The 27,071-nt window shown below is 37.9% G+C and overlaps 1 protein-coding gene across 1 annotated transcript in view; it reads right to left on the bottom strand.

The window, feature by feature from the left end:
• Positions 1–27,071, bottom strand: part of SPOCK1 (SPARC (osteonectin), cwcv and kazal like domains proteoglycan 1) — a 291,867-nt gene that overhangs the window by 82,906 nt on the left and 181,890 nt on the right. Inside the window, exon 6 of the mRNA XM_068408857.1 lies at positions 8,333–8,465. Within this exon, the coding sequence (XP_068264958.1) occupies positions 8,333–8,465 (133 nt within the window). The remainder of the gene's footprint in view (positions 1–8,332; positions 8,466–27,071) is intronic.

The following is a 27,071-nucleotide window of genomic DNA, read 5'->3' as shown; positions in this document are numbered from 1 at the left end:
TTTAACTAATCTCTCTTAAAAGAAATTATACCAAGGAAGAAGAAAGACAAGTTGTGAGCCATCTAACTCTGTCCCCAGAACGTCTCCAATATTTCTGTCCTGCTTTTATGCAGGATAGGAGAGCTCACCAGCCCCTTCCCTTTCCAACACTGACCAGTGCCTTTAGCAGAGTTTTAAGTGGCCAGTTTCTCACAAAAACAATCAGTTTCCTCTGTGTAAGAGGATTCTTCATGGGATTCAAGAGACTTGTCTTTTTTTTTTTGCCAATCTGTGTTTGCAGAACTGTGTTAATAAAGGCTCCTTCTCCAAAGACTAAAGGGATAGTAACAAGCACGGTGTCTGAAAGAACATCATGTCTTGAGCCACAGCAATTTCTCAATTAATTCATAGAACCTCAAACCTTGCAATATGACAAAGCAGCCCTTACCCTGTAAAAATTGCCCCGAGCTTTTCGTTTTTTCAGTTGATTCACTGCAGAAGCCTCTGTTTTAGCTGTTCTCACAATTCATACTATGCCAGGTGAAAAATCTTGCAAACATGCATATATTCATGGGGTTTAGCTGGGAAGCTGTCACAGAAGTAGCCACAATGGACAGATCAGTGGCGACACAGGCATAGTTTTTCCCCAGTTAGAATATAAAATTGGTAGAGGATTGTTTGGGATATTGAATTTACTATCTGACACTACCGAAAAGTAAAAGCTTCTCTACTTCAACATTGAAGTAAATGGGATTTGAAAGGAAGCTCAGGAATTTGCCGAATTGCGTGGTTATTTGAACAGAGTTCAGAAGTTATACATCCCAGCTCCCTCAGAGTTTAACAAAGGTTACCCCGACCAGGGAAAAGCACAGATCTCTCTGTTCTGGGTTGTTTATTTGTGGCTAAAACACGCCTGAGAGGTAGCACTGGTAAGAACACAGAAAGTAATTTTTTTGAGTATAGTAATTGACCAAAAGATAAACATTGTTCTTTGAGCACACACAAAAACACCCCTTAGACATCAACTATCTTAAGATGTCGGCATGGGTTACAAGGTATCCCAGAATTGAGATCTACCTTATTCCCGACTCTCTGCTGATTCCTTGAGACCATGCTGAGAAAAAAAAAAACCAAACATACAAAAACCACGATGTCTTTAGGATAAACAGCACTTCATCACATAACACTGCTCATCTCATGCTTCAAGCCAAATAAACCGTGCAGTTGCGGTAGGCACAGTACAGAGTAATATGTGTTTTGCCTTCTGAGAGACAAGGTTTATTATTTAGGACTTGTTTATGCAATAACAGCTTCCCATAGCTTTTTGATTACAAGACTCAAGTCTCACTGGCCGAGACTACAGGCTGAGGGAACATCTGCCTTGCTGGGAATACAGTGGTCAGACATGCCTGGGTCAAACAAGCGATCTATAAAGGTACTCAGCGTTAGGCAAATTCTAGTTCTCCCACAGTCCTCTGGAGTTTCCCTGTTGTTATTTGTGAGGATGAAGTCAGTAATGCTGAAAGCCTCATGCCACACGTGTTGCTACAGTTAGGAAACCCCCTGCAACAAAGTGAATCAAATAAATGAAATAGAAATGAATGTTGCAAACCTACTACTGGAATAATTAAGCAGTAATGAGCAAATGCATGAGGCTGTCTTAATTTTCTTCTCCATGGATTTCCATAACCATGTCCTACCTTGTCTTACTCTTGTCTTTCCTTTTTTGCCCTCCCTTTGTCTTCCCTTAATTTTCCCTTTATGAAACCAAGCCAAAGCTAAAAGCTAACACAGAATTTAGTCAAACCCTTCATCTAGCTGAGGACAGGACAGGTCTTAATGCTTGCTAAACCTTTGCTGAGTATCTTGTTTTCGAGATGCCAAGTCATCTGTTGTACAAACCACAGACAGGGAAAACCGTGCAAAACTGCATCTGGGGAACAGCACCCCATGCCCAGAGGACAAGTAACCCTGCTGATAGTTGGATTATGAAAAAACAAACCATGTTGCACTAAATACACAACACACTGACACTTTACAAATATTTGTTAATTGTGCTTCTGAATACAGACTCCTAATTAAATGTAGTCGCCCTCACAGTGCACACATTGAACTAACGGTGTCTCGGTACTTTGGTCATTTTTTCTCCCATTTCAGTATTGTTGGAAAACTATTTCTCTTGCACATCCCTTAGTATCAAATTTGTTACCTAATGTTATGACAACAGGAGGTGATATTTCCATTTTAAAACAAAAAGAGAAATAATCATGGACTTAATTAGTTTGCAATGATTTAATTAAAATTTGCAGAACAACAATGTACCTAATTAAAAGCACAATAATTACACCAATGTACCTTTCCATCTTTGAAGGGACTATTAGTCATTGAGGTGGTATGTTTTGTAATTCCAGATCACCCTTATTTTCATTTTCTGATTAGTTAAGTGCAGTCATCGTCATGTTCAGGTAATTGCTTTATTAACTAGCTTAATTAAACTTCCTGTAAAACTGACAGCTACAGAGTTATTCTTCTTAATGTGTTGTTGACAAAAACATTAACTAATTACATAGCACTCTTTACAGGGCTTACTTACCTCACAAGCTTAATCCATTAGTACTTTAAAGAGTTTTGAAAACTCCGTCTGCAATATACTATGGAAGTGCTTTGTATTGTCAGTGTTAAATAGAGCTGTTATACCCAGGCAACAGCAATTTCTCTTTACAAAGTTTTATAACATGGAAGAGAGTGTGCGCATTTTAAAACATCCACATTTCAAGCGGTAACTAGAGACTCAGTGAAATTCTTGACAAACCTAAAGCCCATACAGTTCAAAGTTCAAAAGGAACAGTGGACAGAGAGTTTCTAAAGTTTCCAGAATTGTAGCAAAATTATGCACGTCCAAAAAAAAGTGCTAGGAATGATTGCTGGAAACAGGGTATGAGGACTGAGTACATATAGGTCACATTTTACATTTGTCTTCAAATTTCATAACGCACAAGCACTGAATTATTGGTGCAACTAAAGAATCCCACCACCCAGTAGAATTAGTTTGTCATCTGAAAAACAAAACAGGAACAAAACCCCACCACACACGACAACCAAACATCTTCATTCCCTTCAACTTCAGCACTTCTGTGAATCAGATGAAATAACCCAGATCAACAATGGAGACAAGTTTTGAAGGCACTTCAGAAAAAGAACCAGAAAGGTTTAATTCCTAAAGGGTGGTGAGATTTTTCAAGCAGTACAACTCCCATATGTGAAGCTAAATCAACTTAAGATCCATCAGAGTACTCAGCGCCTTGTGTCTCCTATTGTGATAGTTTAGGTGTCACTTTTAAATCTCTTCTAGCACAAGATCTGGGCATGGACTTCTCATAATTTTCAACATTTGCCTATTTACCTTTGTATTGGAAACCAATACCTTTGAATATTTTCCAATGGAAGATGAAAGAGATAAAAATTCCTTTAACTAGCCCTCAAGAAATTAGTTGAGAGGCTGAAGGCCTCTATGTATTCAATAGAAATGAGACCAAGTTAAAAATCCTGAGCCTCTATCTAAATCGACCAGTACGCTTAAATGTGGTTGTTTGTCATTTACATTTTATATTTTTTTTTCCTATGGCCCTTGTATTATTGAGTGCTTTGAGTTGGATCACTGTCTTCAATTTTATCAAGAAATTCTTGCCTCTAGGTCTACAATGACTTTCTTCATGAAGAAAATTTCACTAATTAAAAGATAAAGTTGGTTTTGAGGAAAAGCCATTCAGTTAGAAAACTTCAAGAAAGTCTGACTCCCTGACTTCCTGAGGGTGCTTGGACCTGCCATTAACCCAACCTGGCAACCTGAGCTAGGATCCATGATCCTGTTTCACTCTTTTTTTACCCACAGTATCAGTTACCGAGCAGCTCTAGAGATGTCCAAGCATAACACCACACTGCAGTAATGGTCCTCAAGAATATGCCATGTAGCCCATATTTCTGCTGGGCCAATAACATTTCCTCTGCTGCTCTGCAAATGGTGCCTTCAGAGAATCCTAATCCCTTATAATCGAAGTGGATGGGCACAGTCAGTTCCCAGAATCACCAGCACTATAATTAACATAAGTAAAATGCTTTCTTTCAAAGTGCAATCTCCACAGAAAGCACTAGAACAAAGAGCATAACAGTCTGAGGATTATCAAACACTGCAAACCAGCAAGATGATAATGTTTTTGCTATTTTACCATATAGCCTTTATGAATGGAAGATTTTTTTATTATCCAGTCAGGAATGACTAAGACATCATTTAAAAGAACAATACCTAAAAATGCATGTTATGTTGCGTTCCTGGAATTGAATCCTTAAAGATTTCTTGAAACTTTCATAAAAAGAGAACAAAACAAAGTCCTCCACATTCCTCTGTTGAATATCATTCCAGATCAAGTTTTGCAGTTTTAATTTTGCTTTAAGGTCTAAACCTAAACTTTGAAAGGGTATAAGCTAAAAATGCCAAGCAATGATATAAGGAATACTCAGAAACTGTTTAAAAAGAAATTTCAACCCAAGTCAAAGTTGGAATGGAAAAGGAATATGCTCCTTTCTTAAAGAGCAGTACTTCAATGAAGAAGAGTGTGTTAGCTCCACTATCAGCCTGCCTTATCTAAATATATGGATGCCTCCACTTTTGCATAAGAATCCAGGAACCACATCAGTTCAGCCCTGTGATCCCTCAGCCTAGTATCCTGCCAAGTTGTGGACCCTTAAAAGTGAGCAAACTACAAAGGAGTAAAAGAAAGAGCAAATTAGAAACAGAACAAATCAGTCCTGCTGAGCTATACCAATCATCCCAGCTTCTGGTAATCACTGGCTTAGGGACTCAGTGTGCTAGAGGTTTACCAGCCTACAGTGGATCCATTCTCCATGGATTTATATAAATCCCATTGATATCTCTGGCCTGCAGAACACTGTGCTGCAGTGAATTTCACTATTTTGAGCTGAAAAAATAAAAATACTTACTTTGTTTTGAAACTACTGATTTATAATTTCATTAGATCTTGTTTTATGAAGGACAACATTCCTTTTCCAATATTAGTCATGATTTCATAGAAAATCATGCTGAAGTGTTCTAGGTAATTCTGTGCTTCCTTGCAGGTTCCACACCTCGGACAGGCATTACTGCTCTTCTCTGAGCACTTCCTTGTTCTACCATGTCACCTTTGAGATGAAATGATGATAACTGAAGGCAATGAGAAGTCCAGGCATTTACAGAGAAACATAACCATGTTTTGTGCTTGTTCTCGATTCCTTTTTTAATGCTTTATTTGCATTTTTGCCTAGCAGTGATCATTATAATGTTTTCTGAGAAACAACCAGAATTATTCTAAGATCAAGTGGCTAAATGAGAGCCTGTGATATGTATATTTGGTTATTTTCCCTCAGTGTGAATTACTATGTATTTATTGACACCCATGTTTCATCTGCATTTTATCAGTCAGTCATACTTCTGCAGTATCATTTCCTTTTCATTCATTTTTACCTCAGCTAGCAGTTCAAAGTATGGAAAGAGCAATCCCCGGTACAAACATTACTGATAGAGTTGAACAGCAGCCCCCAGTCATTAGTGAAATGCTTTGATGCTGCTCTGCCAGGCCATGAACTTATATAAGCCCAAACCCTGTCTCCTGCCTAATTCCCTGCTGTGCTGGCAGGAAAAGGCAAAAATCTAACTCAGCCAGGATGGATCAAAATGCTGGTGTGTACGTGCATGCTGCCTGTGTGTCTATGTGAGTAGATGGCCAATATATAATTTCAGAAGACTGTTTTTTTTTCCCCCCTGAAATGTAGTGGCTACTCTCCATCTCTTGTTTACAAGCTTAGCAAGAATCCTTTCGTTTGCCCAGCATATCATTACACGTTCCCAAAGCAGCTGATGCAGAGCCAGATACGAATACATACATCCCAATGAAAAGCAGTGTGGTATTTGCCTACAAATGTCCACCTTTTTGCATTTTCACACTCAATACTGGAACATGCCAACACTGCAGTGCCAGGAATAATACTTGCCAATAGCACTGCATATGAAAGAAAATTACCAAAGAAAAGCTTTGATTTTAGTGACTTAAGGGCAAGAAAGAGGGATCACGTTATCTGGTGAGAACTAATGGTGAATTTGAGGGAAGCAGTTGTATTCTGTTCGTAAAAGATATCAGAAATCCATGGTCATCACTGATGACAAAAATGTTATTTCTTAGGACATTAAAATATGTGACTTCGTTTTAACGCTCTGCCTAAAGTATTTTCACCTCATTTACCAAAATTTGTCTTCTAGTTAAATTAAAAAAAAAAAAAAATTAATGAAGCAGAGCTTTTAGAAGAAATTGTAGCAAGGTAATGATGTTCTACAGGTTACTGTAATAATATACTCACAGATTTACAATGTACTGTATACAGCAAAGAATACAGTACTGCTATAAGCATCTCCTTGATATTGTGTAAAGGTTAAGCAGACATGTATCCTCTCACTAGGACTGGACATTACAGAAGGATTACCAACCAGCATGACACTGGAGGAGCCTTCAATCAAAAAAAAAAAAAAAAAAGCCTTAGAAAAAGCAACTACAAATACGCAATGTGACAAGTGATAGCCCCTGTGGAACAGTACTCAGAAATCAATGAAACCCTCCCTTCTGTGGGCAGTGGCAGAGAACAGGGGCAAAATCTGTGGAAAAGAAGTTGCTGCACTTGAGAGATCAAAATGATGCTGTAATTGTCAATTGCCAGGACAGGAGCAATTGACATTTAAACACACAATCAAAGAAGATGAGACAAAGTTGCTTCAGAATAAATCTTCTAAAAGTCTCCTTTAAAAAAAACCCCCACTCAAACAGAAGCAACTTCTGGGAGGTATGTCTATGATAGTCAAGCATGTCAGCAACAGGAATTGTTTGATGTCTTCATTATAGCTGTCTCACACTGTAGTCACAATAGTTTGGTGAATTTAAGACATTGGCAGAATTTCTGATGAAAACCATTTGGATTTTACAGCAAGAAATATGGAAGGTCAAAAAAAGTCTCAGAGCTAATGGGGATGCAGGTAAGATGTACAGAAATTAGTTCAATAGGATGACTGAATACGCAACGAAAGCTATTTACTACAGAATATCTTATATGCTCTCAAGAGTTCAGACAGAAAAATTTGTTTTCAAAATGACCCCAATTTTAATCCTAAATACCAATGCTAAGTTACTGCATTACATACTCCTAGAGAGTAGCATGTTTAATAGGCAACTTGGAGCACTTTTTCTGTAGCCTGTGTGTGTAAGTATGAGAGTTTCTGCTGATTTGCTCCTTTGACCATGCAAACCCTTCAGCCAGAGCAGAAGAGAGGCTTAAATGAATTAGCCATGTCAGTATTTTAATATTAGTGTCCATTAATGGATGACATATTCAACCTGCACAGCTGACAAGAGAATGCAGCTACGATATCATCATCACTGTTACATCACAGCAGAGAAGTTTTTCCCCTGATCACTTTATTTTCCCAGATTTTTGGGGGGCCATTTTTGGACTTTAAAGGGTAGGTTTACCAGCTGTCAAACCTTACCTCACATGCAGGAAGAGAAGAAAACCTTAGGAGTATTCCCTAAACACAACTTCCAGTGCCTGAAGTGCTGTTTATGGAACATGCATCCGAGACATGGAAGGCTTTATTTGATTAAGGGAGATCTGGACTACTGAAAGGCTGTGGAGCCAGTTTCTTTTACTGAGTCAAGCCCTAAGGTGATCATATTTTCAATATAACAATGAGCCAATTTATCCCTACTCGGTTATGGGAATTTTTTTTATGGTACCATATATGCTGCATATGGCACACAAGCATATTAAAACCATGGTTTAAATGAATTGTAATATGTTACCTATACAGCCTGGAAACCAAAAAAAAAATAATTTTAAAAAAAAAAAAAAAAAAATCACAGAACAATGATACTGCCAAGTTATTTTATCATTTGGAGACCAAATCTTAAAACAAGAGCTATCCCAAAATCCTCTTGTCCAAACAAGCCAATCTGATAGAATGAATTTTCTTCTGTTGCATCATCAATACTGAAAGTGTTCTACTTAATTAGCAAGAACGAGCTATTTAGAGAAACATAAATCATGATAGTCATAAGATTCCGATTTGCCATTTTTGATTTTGCTGTTTGTCAAATATGTAAAAATCCACATTTACCAGCACTTTTTACACAGAAATATACCAAGAACTAAAGTAGACTCTAATTTAATTCTGCCTATTAGTGAAAGCTATTTCATCTTCATACTACAGCCTGGATGACCACGACTGGCAGGATTTCAGGTCAGAGGCAGAACTTACCTTGGTTGTATACGTGTGTCCATCAGATCCACAGACAGCGCTGGCATGCGTCATGGGGCAAGGCTTGCATTTTACTACGTTAGCCGGTCCAGGCCAGTGCTTCTGGGCCAAGTTTCCTTTCTTTTGCCGAAGGCTGTAAAATGAGAGACACCAGGTGGTTTTTTTTTTTTTTGAACGTGCTTGTATAAAACAGAAGAATGAACGCTTCTCTGAATAAGGCAAAGCTGGATTTTCAACATAGTATTAATTTAAAGCAAGTAAATTAAATATAGCTCCTAACAATGCTTCTATAATATGGCACATTACAACAGGCAATCTAAAAAGTCATAAATTGGTAGGCAGTCCTAGATTTACAATACTTGGCAGCTTCATTTTGGTTTATAACTACGAATGACTTCACTTAAGAATATAGCATTTTGTTCAACTCTGGTTTCTGGTGAAGCAGGCACATAATGTTACATCAGGTTGTATTTAGAATCATAGAATCGTTTAGGTTGGAAAGGACCTTTAAGATCATCGAGTCCAATATCATTATTTATAGATATTTTCATCAGGTCTTCTCCGAGTTGTCAATTTATTGTTAAGGTAGCAACAATTTTAAAACAGTCCTTTGAAAAAAAATAGCAATTTATATTACGCTTATAAAAATGTATAAAATCACCAAACAACTTGGTCACTGTACGTGCAGTAGCCCTCTCTACGTGCCAGCTACTGAACAGCTGTTATTCTCAGATCACAGTCCCCTTAGGAATGCTATAAAGTGACAGAGAGCATCTCCAAATCTACAAATGCATTTGTACCGTGGGAGTGACTGCAGTTGTCTTCAAGTCATGGACTATTCAATTATTGCATTAAAAATGTCTACAAAAAGACATCTGCTCCAAAAACTTATTGCAAAACATGTGCAATTGATTCTCATTAATAGCTCATTTTCCTGTCATAATGAACTACTTGACTGATACGACATTAAGTAATTATCACCAGCCTACTGTTGTAAGCTGATTAAAAGTTTGCTTTAGAAACCACAAGTCAATGTTACAATGCAGATTCATTTTGGTCATGTGTACTTATCTTTCACTTGAAAGCATTTACAAGGGAAGGCAAGGCATCGCATCAGCTTTGCTGGAGACTGTTAAGAAAAATAACTGCCATCTGTTCTCATACCACAGTAAAAAAAGATATAACAGTTCAGCTAGAAATACATTTCAATGCGCCGCTGAATGACTTTATCACAGTTTTAGAAAAATATATACAGATATTTTTTAAAGCAATTTCACTACAGCTTGCAATTTGCTACACAATACTGACTCTGATGTAATGACACATTCAGCTGCTAAAATAATAAAAATTCTATTCTTTCATCTCAGTTCTAGTTTTCTTCAAGTCTAACCTTTGTCACAGTGATGAATAGTCCTATTAAGCAGCTTGTGTCCACAGAAGGAATCCAATCATGATATCATAAACTATGAAAATAGAAGTCTAGTATTTAAGACTAAATTCCTTCGTTATTTTGAAGAAGTTTTCTTAATGCACAGCGCAGCTTTCCCTCTTTCAGATGCATTCTGCCTTGCAGAGGTACCATTACAGCAGATGTTGAATGCTGCAGATGGGTGGTTGCTTGGCTCTGAACCCCCAAATACAACTGGACAGACGTGCTCTTTCATGCTGGGGCTGTACAAACCACACATTTAAGTTTTTCAGAGTAACTGACTTTTCTGCAGCCCCCTTGCCTTCAACAATGCTTTGTTAATAAAATGTAACGATTATCTTATTTTCTCAGGCTGTTTCTATTACAGGCATTTCTTTTGTCTTTTCAGCTTGACAAGAATATTTCCTCATTCACTTTACTTATGGCCCCGGGCTTCTAGAAATGCACAGAGTCAAAGATACGTTTGGATGAGGTACTGTAGATAGTGATGAGCAGAGAATGGAGATAGATGTGAAAGGTTCTGTGCTTCTCCTTTGGAGACTGCAGAAGGATGGGTCATGGCCCAAAGCAGACTTCTTACCTTTTCACAGACATTGATTTCCACAATCTCAAAAGACAGACCCTTATCTATATGTAAAATTCTTAAGAAGAAAGTTTTAGGATTAGTTATAGAAAGAACAGCTAACAAATGCTAAACTTGAAGTGTATGATTTAGTGCCATCGTCATCAAAGCCATTAGCCACCAAGCACGCAGGATGGAGATGAGTGACTGAACTAATGAGTACCTCATCAAAATTAAATGTAGATTGAAGTTCTTGGCTAGACTGATCCTGAGGCTCAAAACCACAGTATCCTGAGGCTCTGAGTGGCAAGCATAAAACATATTGTACAGCATTTGTAGACCAAACTACATTCAGGCATTTTACACTATAACCTTAAAAGAAAAGCCCACTCCAGACATGGCTGCTTGTCCCTCTCTGCATAGCCTTACACTCCCCCTGCTCTTAATTTCTTGAATCCTCCCTTGGTCCCTTCAAGATTCATATTGCAAAGCCAGTTTCTACTGGAAGATTCTTCTGGAGTTAATAATATTCTCCACTCTCCCATCCTCACTTTAAAAAAAAAAAAAAAAAAAGTACTTTGATTTGTTCATTTCTACTCATTTCAGCAGCTCCTCAAGCCTGGTGGCCCTTTCCATCACTTGGAGAGTAATAAGAACATGCACAGCCTTAGGCCTAAGCTCTGTTCTCACTGTGGCTGCCTTGAAGCCACCACCAAGCCATGTGTGTAGAAGCAGAGCCTCCCCCTCAGCTGGGGACTATAACGGCTTCACCTGAGCTTGATTTGCAGGGTTTCACTTGCAGGTGCTGAAGGAAACATTATTCTCTCCCTCCCACCCCCACTCATCTTCAGGATTTCTGATAATAAGAGGAAATTTATTCTCTCAAAGAGAACGTTACTTAATAACGAGAAGAATTCACAGTGGAGTACATTTCAAAGCATTTTATTCTTTTAAAAAGAAAAAGTTAGCAATTTTAGTAGCACTTCACATAACGTGCGTAACAAGGCAGGGGATTGCTCAAGAAGCCTGCAGCAATCCTGACTTCTGCGTGGTTTGTAATTGGCAGCACAGTACAGCAGCCATTTTGGTTGCAAGAAACAATCTGCATTTCAAACATTAATATATTCTTTTCAAGCTACAGTTTTGTCAGACAGTGCAAAATGTCAGTGTATTTGAAGCAAGTCAAAAGTAATTTTTGTCAGCTTGGCCAAGTAAGCATTGGCTGAAAGTTTTAACTGGATACACAGATTCCACACCCCTACCAAAAATACAGGTAAGCACCTGTTTCCTAGAGAGAACGTCTATTTTCCAAAAGTAAATATGTATTTTTCTGGAGTGATATTTTGAGAGACTGGATAAGACACTTGGAAGCTTTTCAATCCTCTAACCCCTAACAACACATCAAACATCCAAGCAAACAAAGTAAAACCTAGACAAGAATATTGGCTGCCATAAGCAGACAGCCTGCAAATCCCTTCTCAATGGAAGTGCACATTCACGTACTTGAGGAACATGTTTTGCTATGCTAATCATCTTGTTTTAGAATAAATATGTCAGGAGCAAGCCAGGCCAAAGCAAATTAGGCCTTATTTTTTTTTTCTGACAAGTTAACCAACTTTAATCCTGCTTTAAGACTCAAAGTTGAAAGGATCTACTACATATCATTAGGAAATAACAACTGCGCAGAAAGAACAAACCAGGAAGTCCCCACTGGGGTAAAAGCCTGCCACGTTCATGAGGACAAGAGGGCCGAGTATTTTCAATATTCCAGAAGCAAAGAAACATTAATGCCTTGCTCAAGTATTAAGACTTACAGGCAAACCATGCCTGCTTTTGCATTTCAGACTGGTGAACTGATGCACCAGGATTTAAGGAGCAGTTAAATATTACAGAATTCAGCCTCTTAACACTTTAATGCATAAAGAAATTTTAGTGGTTTAAAACATTCACACTCCAACACAGGGAGAACATACACTGGCTCAGCTTCGTTACTCATTACACAGACACACTACTTACCACATACTGTGAAAAGACAGGAGCCTACACATGCTTGGCTTGCACCGGTACAGGGAGAAGGCAGCAGGTTTGCCAGATGCCAGGACCATACATGGTAGCTCTGGACAGCCACGATGCACAGTCTGCCCCAGAGCCACCAAGACCTGCACTTCAGGTCTGCCAAGCACAAAACTTTGGCCGTTTAAATAAACTTTGGGAGCTCAGAGCTCAAGGAAAGCTGGCTCCACCCAAGATTTTAAGGCTCCCAGGTGTGCCCTGAGGAGCCAGAAACTCAGCCCTGGTGAGACCTGATCTGTGCAGCTGGCACCCCAGGGATGCGAATCACTGAGCCTCGTCCCACCTGGCTGCTGCCACCAGCTCTTGGCACGGAGACAGCCTGCTAGGGGGGTCTGAACTCTGCCTTTTGTTCAGCAAAAGTTTATCAGACCCAATGCCTCACATTGAGTCATATTTTTTTCCAAAAAAATCCACAGCCTTAATTGCTGACCAGCTCATGGGCTGTGCTGTTTAGGGATCTCTGCAGCCGTGCTTATAACAATTCTCCCCAGCATGGCACAGAAAAGCACGTATGGAAATAAACTCTGGCAAAGCCAGAGGCCAAAATATGCACAAAAATTATGTTTTGTTTATTTACATTTACAATTTGTTTTATTTACAGTTAATTTTAAATTTTACATGGAACTATGAATAATTTCACTTTTATTTGCCTTGAAATACTCTTGGAAATATTGACATTTCAAAATATTTTAAAGTAGCATTTTTAAAAGGAAATAATTTATCTTTTAGGATGAAACCTGGAGAGTCTCACCAAAGAGCATCGCAACCACAATGTAGGAAGTGAGAGAGGATATGAGATGGATAAGCTTAGTTTCACCCAATACTTACTTCCAAACTATTGCACAAAGTTCATGTTCTGACTATTTACTGAACTAATTGATAGTTTTTAATTAATTTACTTATTGAGAAGACAGTTATCTCTTAGCCTCTGATCTGCAGCTGATTTCTCTTGTTGATGGAGTCTCTAGGTAAAGCTGTGGTGAATATAGTACGATATGATTAGGTGGTCTATAAATACATGAAATTAAAAATGGGACCTTGTAAATTTGATACAAAATGTGAAAACTGAGAGTATCAGTGTTCAATTTTGAGACAATGGCTTATCAGAAAACATGGGCATATTATATTTTAATAAGCTGTATAATATTGCTACATAAGATAATGACTACAACTCAGAAAAACAATTGAGAAATTATAATATAATTTAAAATGGCAAATCATATCATCTTGTTTTGGTTTCAATTAATATTTGTCTTATCACTGCCAGCTAGAAACAGCCAAAATATCAACAGATTTTATAAGCAAGATCAATTCTGTGCTTTTATGTAGTTATATTTGATCATCCAAGTGCAATTCAATTGAAGCTATAAATGAACTTTAGTATTAGTAAAGATATAAAATGCACTAGAATTCAGACTTTTCAACAACGTTAAGACTATGTCACTCTTCTTCAAGACTAGTTATTCCCAAATGCACATACAATAAACTAGCAGATTAAGCATTGATGGTTTTAGTGCAATTACAAATGAGGCTCCTTTGAATCCATGTTGGCAGGCTATTATATTGAAAGTCCTGCCGAAGTTTTGTGAGGAAGGAGACAGTAAGTAGATGTTCCTCCTTAGGACTTTAGAACCTATTTAGTAATTTTATTGGACAAGAAAAAGACACTTCTTTACCCAAAGGAGTTTTTGTTAGATGAACTTTCAAAGGTCTGCTGCAAATAACAGCAGAAAGTTTCTCAAAAAAACCCCCAACAAACAAGTTACGCAATTACTTCTAACAGGAAATGTCAGGTAAACAAAATAGAGAGATTGGTATTGTCTCTTCTTGTTCTTGAAGTCACTGTTTCAGTGACATTACACAAGCATAGAATTTGGTTCAACACATGTTGCAAATTACTTTCAACGCTCACCTCTCTGTGATTCTGCTGCCTAAAATAATACAACTACTTACTGCAGGTCCTGTCTGAATAGTATTGAGCTGGTCAGGAATTTTTTGATAAAACAGGCCTTGACTACAAAATACTAACTTGAGAAACCCAAATTATTTCATGTAGATAAACTGGTGTTACCGAACTTTTAATGACATTGCCACAGGAGGTCTAGATGGTGTTGTGCCAGTTTATCTCAGGTTGCAAGTGACCTTGAGCTCCTATGGTTGGGGCTTTGCAGATGCCTTGACATGTAAAGCGCTGCAGGGACAGAAACTCTTGTTCCTATTTCCTCTGCTCTAAAGCCAGAAGTCTGAAAGCCCTCAGAGCTGTGGTCCTAGTTGGGCTGATTGCATGGAAGACCAATCTCTTCCCAGTGGTCTCTCCCAGAGACCTCTTCCATGCAGCAAAAGTGCTCTCACCGTCCTCAAGGTTTGCAGGTTCCCTGGGAGGCAGGTTGGAGACAGGCACCCACAGGTGGGCCCAGTTACTGCAAGGATTCTCCATATAACCTTGTCTTCAGGTGAGTTGTGTGCGTTGGTTTTCAATTCAGCTCACATGGAGACATTCCTCAAGATCAGGAGTACCTTAATCCGTCTTTCTTTCTTTCTAGACCTTATATCAAACCAAAATGCCATATGTCACATACAAGTACTTATCAATCAAGCCCTACTGAAATAAAATTAAAAAGTTCAGTACACCAAAGCAGGTACCAAGTCTTTTTGCTTCCTGAGAAGCTGGAAGGAGCTCTGACAGCTTCTGAGCAAACTTAAAAGGTTTCCTGAAGCTGGAACAATTCACTGTGGAAGGAGTTTAAAATGTAGTGCTGGTACCTTCTCTATGCCTTGTGCATAGTTTGTTCTTGTCTCCCTGAAGGAAGCTTATCACACTGAAGATAAACCCCGCAGTGCCTGACTGTTTCTGTCTTTCCTTTGCATAACCTGTTTCTCTTGTTCTTGAGGAAAAGAATGACAGAGCTGAAATTTGCCAGTATAAATAGCAATGCTTTCTTCTCTCTTTGTATCATTTTTGTGTTCTGTTTCTTAGGGATAAGAGTTTGGTCTCATTTCTACAACCTTTCATATTTTTCACAAGAGCTGTATGTAGCTTGAGCCACTACCAGTCAAGCTATGTGAAGAAAACAGTCTACACATATCACCTTGGAAAAAAAAGGATATTAAGCTTTTGAATTAGACACAGACTCCTTATTTAATACAAACACTGTAAAATGAGAACAGACATATGATTAGAGTAATTTTTCTACCTGGAATTTACACCTTCACATACAAAGAGCATTAACATGCAGAGCTGCCTTGCATTTCAGCACCATTCCATTGGGCTTCTCCACTACCACTTTCTTTGATTTCATTATGCAAAGAAATAATTGCAACTGATTGTACTAAGGCTTTTGATTACTTTGTCTCGCTACCTTCATATCTGCTCCCCGACAGATCTGGCTTAAAAGAGCCATAAGAAATAAAAGGCCTCTACTCCCTGTACTTTGGTAGATGTGCAAAGATCCTTAATGGGGCATGGTGGTGACTGGGGACCTTTCTGGCAGAATGAGGCTTGTTCAAGACTTTCTCCCACAGTAAATGGATACTCTACTTGCTTGCTGTTCTTTCAAACAATGATATTGATGAGATTATATTGGGAATTAAATCTGGCCATGCTGGAGAGCACCGGTAGCCACAGCACTATTCTCAAGAGACCTGTAGTCAGAAGATAGAGTTGGAGATGAAAAATTTAGGGAAGAGTGAAAAGGAAAATCTTCACTGTTGAGGGGAAAATGTGTAAGGCATCATTCCAATCAAATGAAAAATAGGTATTTCCAAGGGAAGAGGAAGAGTCAAGGAAGAGTCAAGCCTCTATTTCTTACCAACAGTAAGAAGGCAGTATAAAAATAAGCATGGGAGGAACAATGTACCAGGAGATATAGGGAAGGCCGAAAGTTTTGGTATAGCAACATGTTTTGCAAGAAAAAAATCCTGACACATCTTGCAGGGAAAATGCCCTGAAGATTCTTGCATGGATCCTGCTAGGTCCAGCTAGCAGACAACTCTTGAAAGAGAATAAAGGGTCTTGGGGCCCAGAGTGCTCAAGGTTATTGGTCCTGCAAGATGAAGGAATCTTTTCACTTTTTATTTTCTTACTGGTTTTAAAGGAACAGAGGATTCAGAAAAGCTGACATAGATTCCGAGGACATAGAGGGCCAGAAAAACTGTGGTCTGTTAGACTGACTGATTCAATAAAACTGCGGCAGGTAATTTCTGAGATCCAGCAACACTGAGTTGGACAACGCCCTGAATGCGTCTACGTGAGCAAGGCTGCTTGGACAACAGCAAGGTCTGTGTCTAAACAGCAATAATATGGCATTTAAATATGGATACTGTTAAACTTCCAAGACAACTTGTTCTGCACAATATCAGGATCTCTCAGTACAAGTATCCTTCTATTAGTACCTGGTCTTACTTATTCCTGGACTAAAAATGATAATATTGTTTATTAAGGTCATTAGAGAACCACATGGATTTCTGCCTTTGGGCACTTTAATACATAAAGATGGTATTTGAAAGGTCCCCTTACATCCTTAGCTAACAGATTATTGTGCTTACAGGCAATTTATTTTTGAATCTAAATTCTTAATGATTTGCAACTTTTAGAGCTAATACATATGCTCCACAACTGCACAGATACGAAAACTGGCAAGGTACACAAAGGAAAAGAACCAGAACAAAAAATCCACACAAACATACAATCCCAGTGTTTTTAAGAGTCATTATGCTCTCCTGAATAAATAACACAGCTTCTAAACTCTGCCTGTTCTCATGAATTTTCATAAGTGAATTATTTTCCTTTTCATCATTATTTTTATACTAACATAAAAAGGAATCTCAGACACCAAACTATGTAAAAATAAAATGAAGTGCCTTGAATTTCAAAGGAGGAGGGGAGATAGCAGGAAGTTCATAATTAAAGCCGAAATCTTCTCTACCACTCCTCAGTTTGTAGTAATCTTCGGCAGCCACTTCTGAACCCTGGGCTTTGGATGCTGTGTGAGATGCTGTAACTTGGCACAGAGTGCTTAAAGGTGACGTGTGCAGCAAATTCAATACTTTGGTTGGCTTTAGCTTTCTTCCCTTCCTTCTATGACAGCCTACATGATTTTTTCCCCTGCTACCAGAAAAGAGTACTTTTTAAGAGGATGAAGGTACTTTTTATCTGCCCAGGATCTGATTATTTTGATATTAAAATATTGTATTGATCAGGTCTGCCTCCTCCTGCTGGCAGAGCTTGCCAAGATCTCCAAGGAAGCTGAATTGCTGATGGCATGTGAGATTAATCTGAGCTGTCACATTTGTTTCGGAAGGAAAACTGATCCTCACTCACTATGCCCTGTTTCATGCAATTAGACAGCTTCAAAATTGTTTTCACCAAATCTGGCAGAGCAGTAATTTTCCACCATTTCCCTGCTACAGCTCATATTTCTAGTCACAATGTTGAACCCTGTGTGGCTACGTAGCTGTGCAAACAGAAAGGTGCAGGTTACTTAGTAAGGCTAAAAATCATGGCAGATTTCTTGGCAGCACTTAATAACACCAGAAAGTTCCAACATGACTGATGCATCTCCCAGAAGCTGCAGACAGACAAGCTTTAAAATGGTCCTTACTCTCGGCCAAACACGGGGTCTGTCAGGTTTAACACCATCAAAACCCCAGTGTCTCATGTCTCTGCAGACACTCCGCTGCTTTCAGGAATGAAACTGTTGGGACAAACTAGTGGGCTGAAATAGGTGGCAGACCCACAGTGGGACCTGTATCAGCTCTATGTCCTTCAGTATGGTTTATAACCCGGCCTCATTTATTCTAGTAAGAGCAGTAGTTCAGTCACATGCAACACATTCCTTACTTCTACACTCCAAAATCCCTACTGCCCAAAAAGTGTGAGTTTGTTTTGGTTTTTTTTCTGAAGCAAAAAAGTTCAGAAATCTTATTGTCACTTTGCAACTGCAAGGGAAAAATCAACGACCCCCCCAACCGAAGCATCCTTAGACAGCTCAGCTGTGTTCTGCTTCATTATGTTGATTTGGCTTTTCCTAAGGCGAATAACATGCAATCCTCACAAAAACTGACATATTGCTGGTAGGGATGAGAAAGTAAATGCATTTGAAAAAATACAGTAATAATTTTTGCCCTGAAGGCGCTAAACCAAATGTTTCTTTTTAAAAATGACTGCATGATACTTCTGTTGTGTGAATACTTGCTACCATGGTACAAACAATCAGTTACAAGCTGTGCTAGCAAAATATTTGCCCCTTCTGACACATTTTATTATGAGAGAGGCTTATTAAATTCTCAAGAAGGCTACAGCAGATTAAGTTGTTGAGGATTTTTCCAATTAGCATCCATTACCTAAGAATTCATATATGATTTCTGAATAGAATTGGCTTGTCAAACATCAGACAATTAAAAAAAAAAAAATCAATCCCAAAGCCACCTCCAGAGTGTAGTCAAATTCAAGGTTGGTTTGGAAAAATAATCAGAATGCAGTTTCTTATGTCAGAATAAAATGAATGTTAGTGAAATGCATGCTAACCAAACCAGTTATAAATATTATAAGGAGCTGGGTAATTTTAAAATCCCATCCTTTTTAGCATCTAAATAGGCTAATGCTCCTGTTGCTTATTCAGCACTGCTGATTTACAGGGCTCAGTACTATGAATGTCTAAACATTCTGCTGAATTTCTCAACATATTCAGGGCTGTCTGTCTGGTTATTTGATGGTAGAGATGGAGCTCATAATATCTACACCATTCCCAGCTTCTCAAATGAGGCCATCAAGACCATTACCCATCTTGTATCAGGCTATGTCTTAATGAAAGGTGACTGGAGCTTCAGGAAGATCCCAAACTGATAGACAGAATTTACATAATCACATTAATTTATGATACTAACTGAATGCACATGATCCAGTCTAGAGACAGCATGTCGTGAAACACACCTTTAGGTAAAATTTGAAGATGAATGCAATCGACATACTTGCAGAAACTGGAAGATATACATTTCATGAGTTACTTCCACTGAGTTATTAAAATCTCACTTTGCTGTGACCTTGAATCATGAAGCCTAGCAACCATGCATTACAAACCATCCTTTCTTCCCATATTCTTCAAATACGTAGCTCCAGAGGCTCCCCTACCCTTGGAGACTCAAGGTGCCATTAAAATGGAATGTAGCGACGCATTTACACTTTTGAAAGTTTCAGCATTTTATAGCAGCTTCCTCAAAAGCATATTTACCGTGTGAAAAAATGAGACTCAACCAGTGATATATTTAGTTATACAGCATAACATTACCTGAGACTTTTACAGGTTTTGTAAAAAAACAGATTTAAATACTTTGCTGCTAAGTTATTAAACAGGAATCAGTTTAGTGCAGATAATGTTGTTGGCTGACTATGTGCCACCTTACTTTCAGTCACTCCTTCTCACTTGAATTGCACTTCAGCGTACATTTCCCTTTGTTTATCTTGCTGTGATCAACTATACATGTGTGTCCTCACCACTCTGTTTTGTCCCCATTCATCCTTTGTGACTTAGCTTATGAGAGGCTAATGGACTGAACAAGGGTCCCGATTTCTTCATCTCTATCAACTCATTTGGAGTAATCCTGAATTAACCAGCTCGCTCATAAGAGATGGCCACTCTTCTGACCATGTTTTTCTTAGGTACTGAGCTCCCAGATCGCTTTCTCAACAGTTTCAATCCCCTTTTCTCCACAGTCCTTCTCCTACTCACTATTGATTCCTTGTACCTTATTCTTATTCTTTCTTTCTACCATTTCTCTACTACTCTGGTGGAAATCTAGGGATTGCACTAATTTTTTTTCACTGCAAATTAATCCTATTCTTTTTTTTCCCCAATGTTGTCGCATTTCTTCATAAAACACTTTTCTTCTCTCAAAATCTACTGTCTGTGGTCTACCTTCCCCCTGACTGGCATCTCTGACTTTCTCCTCCAGCCCTATTTTCTCAAGATCTGGTCGGTTTGTTTAAGGACAATTTATAAATTGTGAAAAAATTGCAGTGCCCTTTCTTACTCACTGTTGTCTTTAACCATCTTGATTCCAATTCTTCAGTCTGACCGCTCTGCCCCGACCCCCTCCCAGCCAATCTCCTTTTCCTCTCACTTTTCCCCTCTACCTCTGAAACTTTCTTCTGCTTCATTCAACCTTAAAAATGAGGTCCCTTGGAGAAGCAGTTATTTCTTCACCTACTCTTAACTATTCTCTCCATCTCTACTAGGAAGTATCACATTAAGTATTATATTCCCTCTAGACTGTCTCTCAATGTGGTGCTTTACCTGTAATAGTCTAATCTTATCTTTCTAGACTTGAACCCTTGGAAGTCTAAGAAACTTTATAGGTGTCCTCTCTGGTTTATCCTTCTATCTTTTTGTACTATTATTGTGATTTCTTCCCAGGAACATCTTGTCCACATTAGAAGCTTGCTATGTCAAAATCAAGCATGCAATATTTCTTCTCACACCAGCTTCTCTATTTTTAAGTCACTGTTTCCCTATCATCATATTCATCATCTGGACTTATTCTTTAACCATATCCTTCCTTTCCCTGATGTAAGCCATAGCACATTCTCTTTCTGCTTTCCACTATGTCCAAGAGGAAAATATAATGAGTTTAGCTAGGTCCTATATCTTCTTCCTTAAATCCTTTCAGATCACCTGAATGATCATTCTCACATTTTGCTTGTTTACAATCTATTCTTCTTTTGTTTTCAGTCTGTATACTGTTTAGGACACAAAATGTACTTTTACCCTTAGACCTATCAGAGTTCTGGCTCTGGGGAGACCTCATAGCAGCCTTCCAGTATCTGAAGGGGGCCTACAGGAAAGCTGGAGAGGGGCTTTTTACAAGGGCAAGTAGTGACAGGATAAGGGGGAATGGTTTTAAACTGAAAGAGGGGAGATTTAGATTAGATATTAGGAAGAAATTCTTTATTGTGAGGGTGGTGAGACACTGGAACAGGTTGCCCAGAGAAGGTGTGGCTGCCCCCTCCCTGGCAGTGTTTAAGGCCAGGTTGGATGAGGCTTTGAGCAACCTGGTCTAGTGGAAGGTGGGATGGAACTAGGTGATCTTTAAGGTCCCTTCCAACCCAAACAATTCTGTGATTCTATGATTAGAAAATAATACTTTTGGTGAAGGAAGGAGGTATTTGCATAGGTAAAATACAGAATATGAGTTTGTTTCTTCCCAGAGCTGGAGAGTAATTTACATGCTCTGAGATACCTTCTGCATGAGCCCATTTCCTTACATATAAGGGAAGCCAAAGGCTGGTTAAATCTTACTCTGAGGGTTGCAGCTGTAAGGCTCTTTTATATATCGACAACTGTGTTTTTGGATTCATGCTCTAATGATCCTCATTTCTTTCCTACCTTTTAGAATTTAGCAGATAGCCCTATAAACAGATGAGCTGGAGTAATCAGACCCCTGAATATCTGGAACATTAAAACTTCACCTTGTGTTTATTGACCAACAGTCTACAGACAATTTGTCTCATCTTGATCATGATCCTAGGGTGCCAGTGATGGAGCTCTTCTCTATTCAGCTGTGAAGAGGGCAGAGTTTCCATTTCAGCACTCAACATATTGCTGCTGTGCTGTCAAGGACTGGGTGAAACTCATTACGAAATGAATAGCTCTCATTGTGTTTCATAAAACTGGAATATGAGTTTCTGAAAGGACTATGAACCTCAGTTATACAGGTAGCTGGTTCAAAACGAAGCAAAAATTTCTGAACTAACAAAGGAACTAACTAAAAAAAACCCTCAGACTTCTGAGCTCTTCCTTTGCTAAGATAAAATATTGTTGCAATTAAAAATTTATACACAGATAAAACATAGGAGCTCAAGAAATTAACTATGGATGAGGTGCTAAGTAGGAATAACTACAGTGTAATTCAATTTGGCAGACTTGGGCTTTAGGTAAACTGGATTAGCTAAGACTAGAAAAATCTGTCAAAGGACTTGAAAGAGTTTTAAAGCCAGATGACTGACCAGAATAATGGCACACAGCATTACAATGTACAGCAATGAAGAATGGACCGACTAATTTATACAATGCTGTTCAACACAGAACATCAATTTAAAAGTCAATAAAGTACAAAGAATTTCTAAAGAAGAGGAAAGAAAAAACAGAGGACATATGTTTCCTGTATTTCTATCTGTTGAATCGTGTTCTGATCAAGTCAAGAGACTGGATGCTAGACTAGAGGAGCAGGTTTGATTCTTTATTAGTGTTTTCAACTCTTTTTAACTAACCCTCTTCTCTTGACTTCTTAACTCGTTAAACAAATGAACAAAACCCCTTACATTGTGCTTTACTACTAAGGTTAATTAGTCTTCCGCAGTTGATGATCACTGATTGTAACAACCAACTAATTAGAATGGTTTGTTTTGTTTCATAAAAGAAGATGGGTTGCGTGGTGATCAAAGCTAGAGGCTAGCTAAATCAGTAAAGCAAAATTCCCAACGGTCACTCCCCATACATATTAAATAACACTAAATAACATTTTTTCTAGAAATTAACATAATAAAGCTATGACAGAGTTACAATAACAAACCTAGCATAAGCAGACCGTATTGGTTCTTACTAAACTTTATATAGTATGGGTGTGGACGGTACAAGGATAATTCCCTTCAGTAGCTGCATAAATACAGATAAAGACTAGAAATACAGTATAGCCATAAGCCATAACAAAGCGTGCATTAACAGGGTATTGGTGTAGAGCAGGTAGTTTGTGAGCCATAAGGCATGCAGCCATCCAAGAATCTCAGCATTAGTCTTCTAGCAGAGTATTGATAGCTTGGTATGCTACTGCCAAGTAATCACTGGTTTGAAAGAGCTTTTTCCCACTTTTTTTTAGCAAATCCCATCAAACTTCAGCAATTGAAAGGATAAGGTGTTATAAATCGCTCTCCTTCAGCTATTTTGACCTCGTTTTCTAGAATCATCTTTTCCAACCTACTGCTTTATTTCCTGTGTAGTAGGATAAGTAGTTGGTGCCTCAGTGGCCCTTGTCTTGAAACTGAGAATATGGAAAGTTTAGAAACATCTTAACATTTCTTTCTCAAAGAAGTAAATGCCGTCTAGTTGAAATCAAAATCATCCATGGGAAAATGGATTTCCATATCATAAAAATGCTGAAGGAGAGAAGAGCTAATCTTGTCAAAATGTTTCACTTACCCAAATTCAGATTTATAGGCTAGTTTATATTAAAAGCCTTTCTGTGCTAAAACAACTTAGACCAGAAGTTGTTAAAAAAGAAACATCAAAATCAAACTGAAGTATTTCAAGATTAGATGAATAATTGCTTGGAGTAATTTGACTGAACCTCATTGTGTATCTGAACATGAGTTTATTTCAAGATTTTGTTTTTTTGTTAAGATTGAAAAATGCTAAAAACTTCAAATTTGTGAAGAGACAAGAAAACAGTTTCTCACCAATTCCAACAAAGAACACTAATAAACTGATTTAATGAGAGTGATTAGATCACATTTATCCTCTGTATTTTATGAAGCCTCCTGAGTTTAATACAGTTGGAAGGCTCAAAATTATTGCCAGTGAAAGGAGAAAGAAAAAAGGGGAAACACAAGAAAAAATGACAAAATTGCAACATAATTTGAAGTCTCAAGGCTGCATTCTCCATCAGTGACAGCTTAAACGTTATTTCAGAACAAAACCTCAGTTTTGTATCTTTAAGGTAAATTGTAAACAACACCTTAAATTTGAGTGTGAACAATGTTGTTAATAAAAAGTTTGCAAAGATTTCTTTGCAAAAGTGAAATAACTTAAGATAGTTCAAATACCTTCTCCAAAACTATTCCTTTCTAGTAGAGTGTGCTACATGAAAAATTTACAGATGATTGATTCAGTCTGCGTCAAAACTGGGACTGCAGTAGAAAGCTCCTCTAATTCCAATCATAACTGTCAGGACAGTCCTGTTCCTGCAAAGTACAGTGCTGAAAGAAAGATGAGAAAAATCTAAAGATGAGAATAGAGCTTAGGCCAGAGGACAAATAAAAATACATAAAAACAAACAGGAGATAAAATGTATCAGTGAATATAACAGGAATTCCAATGAACTGCACAGCATGCTTTAGCCCTCAGGTATATTTTCCTTTTTTTGAAAAGTAACATAATTCTGAAATTTTACAGGGTTGTAAAAGAGCCTTAAGGTACAAAAATTGTTCTTTATTTTTAAAGTGTATTACATTGTATAGAAGCATGTTTATTCAGATGTGTGAGATAACATAAGCCCTCATTAAGGGACAAAATAATTTCTTTTCAAAGTGCAGATCTTCTAGGCAGGTGAAAAGTACAGAGATTGTCAGAGAATATTTATTTCATGACAAGTTTTGCTGCTAGAGTTAAAATGCAATATAAGCAAAATACTGCAGTAGTTAGAATGATCACATTGCAAAGCATTCACAAGATCTGTGAGATATTTTTTTCCTGAATCCTGCCGGTCTAGTAGTGAGTCCTCAGAACACTCTGAAGCATTTGCTTTTCCTGGAAAAGTATGAAGAGAGATGATGCCAGAAATTGCATATTCTTCAGTATGCAAAGGGAATTCTAAGAAAAAAGGCTAGTTGAGGGCTATTGGGAAAGTCTACTTTGCAATATCCACTTATTAAAGATACTTTCCCAGAAAATGGAAAAGAAAGGAGACTAGGGTTTTATTTTAAGAGTTGGCATTCGTCAGACACCAGTGAAGATGCAGGCAAAGGATTTCACATTTCAGAAATCATAATCCAATATGTTTCATCTCTACCATTGTAGAAATAAAGTATGAAAGCAGCAATGCTAGATCACTTCCAAATAATGAAAAGAGGAGAGAAAATGTCTCTGGACACTTTTCCAGGAGCAAAGCCATACTCTGTCTCTTGAGATAACAATGAAAGAAAATAATGTCTTATTTTCTCTAGGTATAAATGATAATTGAATACTCATGTCATTTGGGGGTAACTGTATGTTATAGGCTCTCTGCACAACCTTAACAAAAAATAAATTTGTCATACCATCAAGACAGAAGGTGGTGAATTTTGCACACTTAATGAAATATTTATTGGGTCAGACATGGACCGATACCAATTTGACAGCCCAGTGACTAGGGCACTCACCTAGGCTGATGAGACCAAATCCCTTCTCCAATTAACACTAAGAGAACGGAATAAAAACTACAGACTTTGAGGGAAAGCCATAAAGAAAAGCCAACAACCACTTATCAGAAGATCCAGAAGACTTTTCTACCCAAGTCACAAGGCTTGAACCTCTCTTTTTAACATTCTACATTCAAGGTCTCTTCACCATCCTACTCACATTTCTGAGGTGAGAGACTCTCTTGTCAAGAACTATTCTGTACATTCCTAGGAAATGTTTTGTTGAATTGACAGGAAAACCGTTTTGTCAGAAGACTCCAGAACATGTCTACTCAATACTTAAAGCTGAAAGCTTGTTTTCATTTTAAGCTCATTTTGTTTCCACTTTCTCAAAATGTTCCAGTGTGAAAAAAAATCTCAGCAAGGAGTGCAAACAGACTGCAAAGACTATACAGATAATTCTACAAAGTTAAGAGCTAATCCAAGAACAGTTAAAGAAAAACAGTTTTACGTACTGTACCTAATTGCACTATTTGATTTCACAGAGGTGGCAGTTTTACACAGGCTGCAACAGAAGTTTTCTTTTTTTTTTCTTTTCTTTTTTTAATATACTAATTAAAGTAGGAAGTAACTCTGTGGAATCTGCTAGAAAATTTGACTTTTTAAATTGCAATCACTGAACATTCTGTATATACTTGCAATAAATCTTTTAGGATTTCATTGTTAAAGTAGAGAACATAAATCCAGCAACTGATAGCAAAATGAAGGCTTGATAATTCTCTCTTAACTAATTTGAAAACTTGTTAATCTTCCTGCCCCCGCTATTCCACAAAGATTTAATAGCATAGATCTGCAGAAATGTTTCCTGGTAATTACGCTTCATTAATGTAACAGAATCTATCATGATATATTTTGTATGTATTTATTTATTTATTTTAGACAGCTCTACCCTGTAGCCAGTTAAGTGGCTTAGAATGAATATAGAGTCCTTGATAAAAGATATACCACTGGGAATATGGATCCTCCAAATATAAAATGACCCCATAGGCTTCCAACTCTACAGGCATGTAAGTATGAGATGAGCTTTAATGAATCAATATTTTCTTGCTGAGGGAAGTGAATGCTGGAGTTCGACATTTTCTCATGGCCTACCTGCTCACAGCCTCCAGACCATCAAATCCATCAGGCCAAATCCTGAGAGCTGTGGGATTCTGAAACAATAACTCTTTGCAGTTTCAAGGAGCCATGAAGGGGCGTGGTATGAGATAAAATTTGATCGTTTGACTACTGGCACTGAGAATTTAGCACTGACCTTCACAGGAGATTCAAGGGAGAAAGAATGAGGGGAAGAGCTCAAATCAGAGAAGAGAATTTCCTTCTTTTCCTTTTTAGCTTTTGAAGTTCAAACATCTCATCACCTCTTTCAATTATTAGAGAGATCACACATGAGTTTTGCACTGGTGATATGGACTGTAATTACAATGCACATTGGCATTGTGTTTCCTTCCTTCACTCCCTTGAAAAATTGGCTGAAAAATAGGAAGTGTAAAGTATTACTCAGAAACGTTTT

This window comes from Nyctibius grandis, chromosome 10 (assembly GCF_013368605.1).
Source record: "Nyctibius grandis isolate bNycGra1 chromosome 10, bNycGra1.pri, whole genome shotgun sequence".
Taxonomy (NCBI): Eukaryota; Metazoa; Chordata; class Aves; order Nyctibiiformes; family Nyctibiidae; genus Nyctibius; species Nyctibius grandis.
This window is presented reverse-complemented; position numbering and strand designations above follow the sequence as displayed.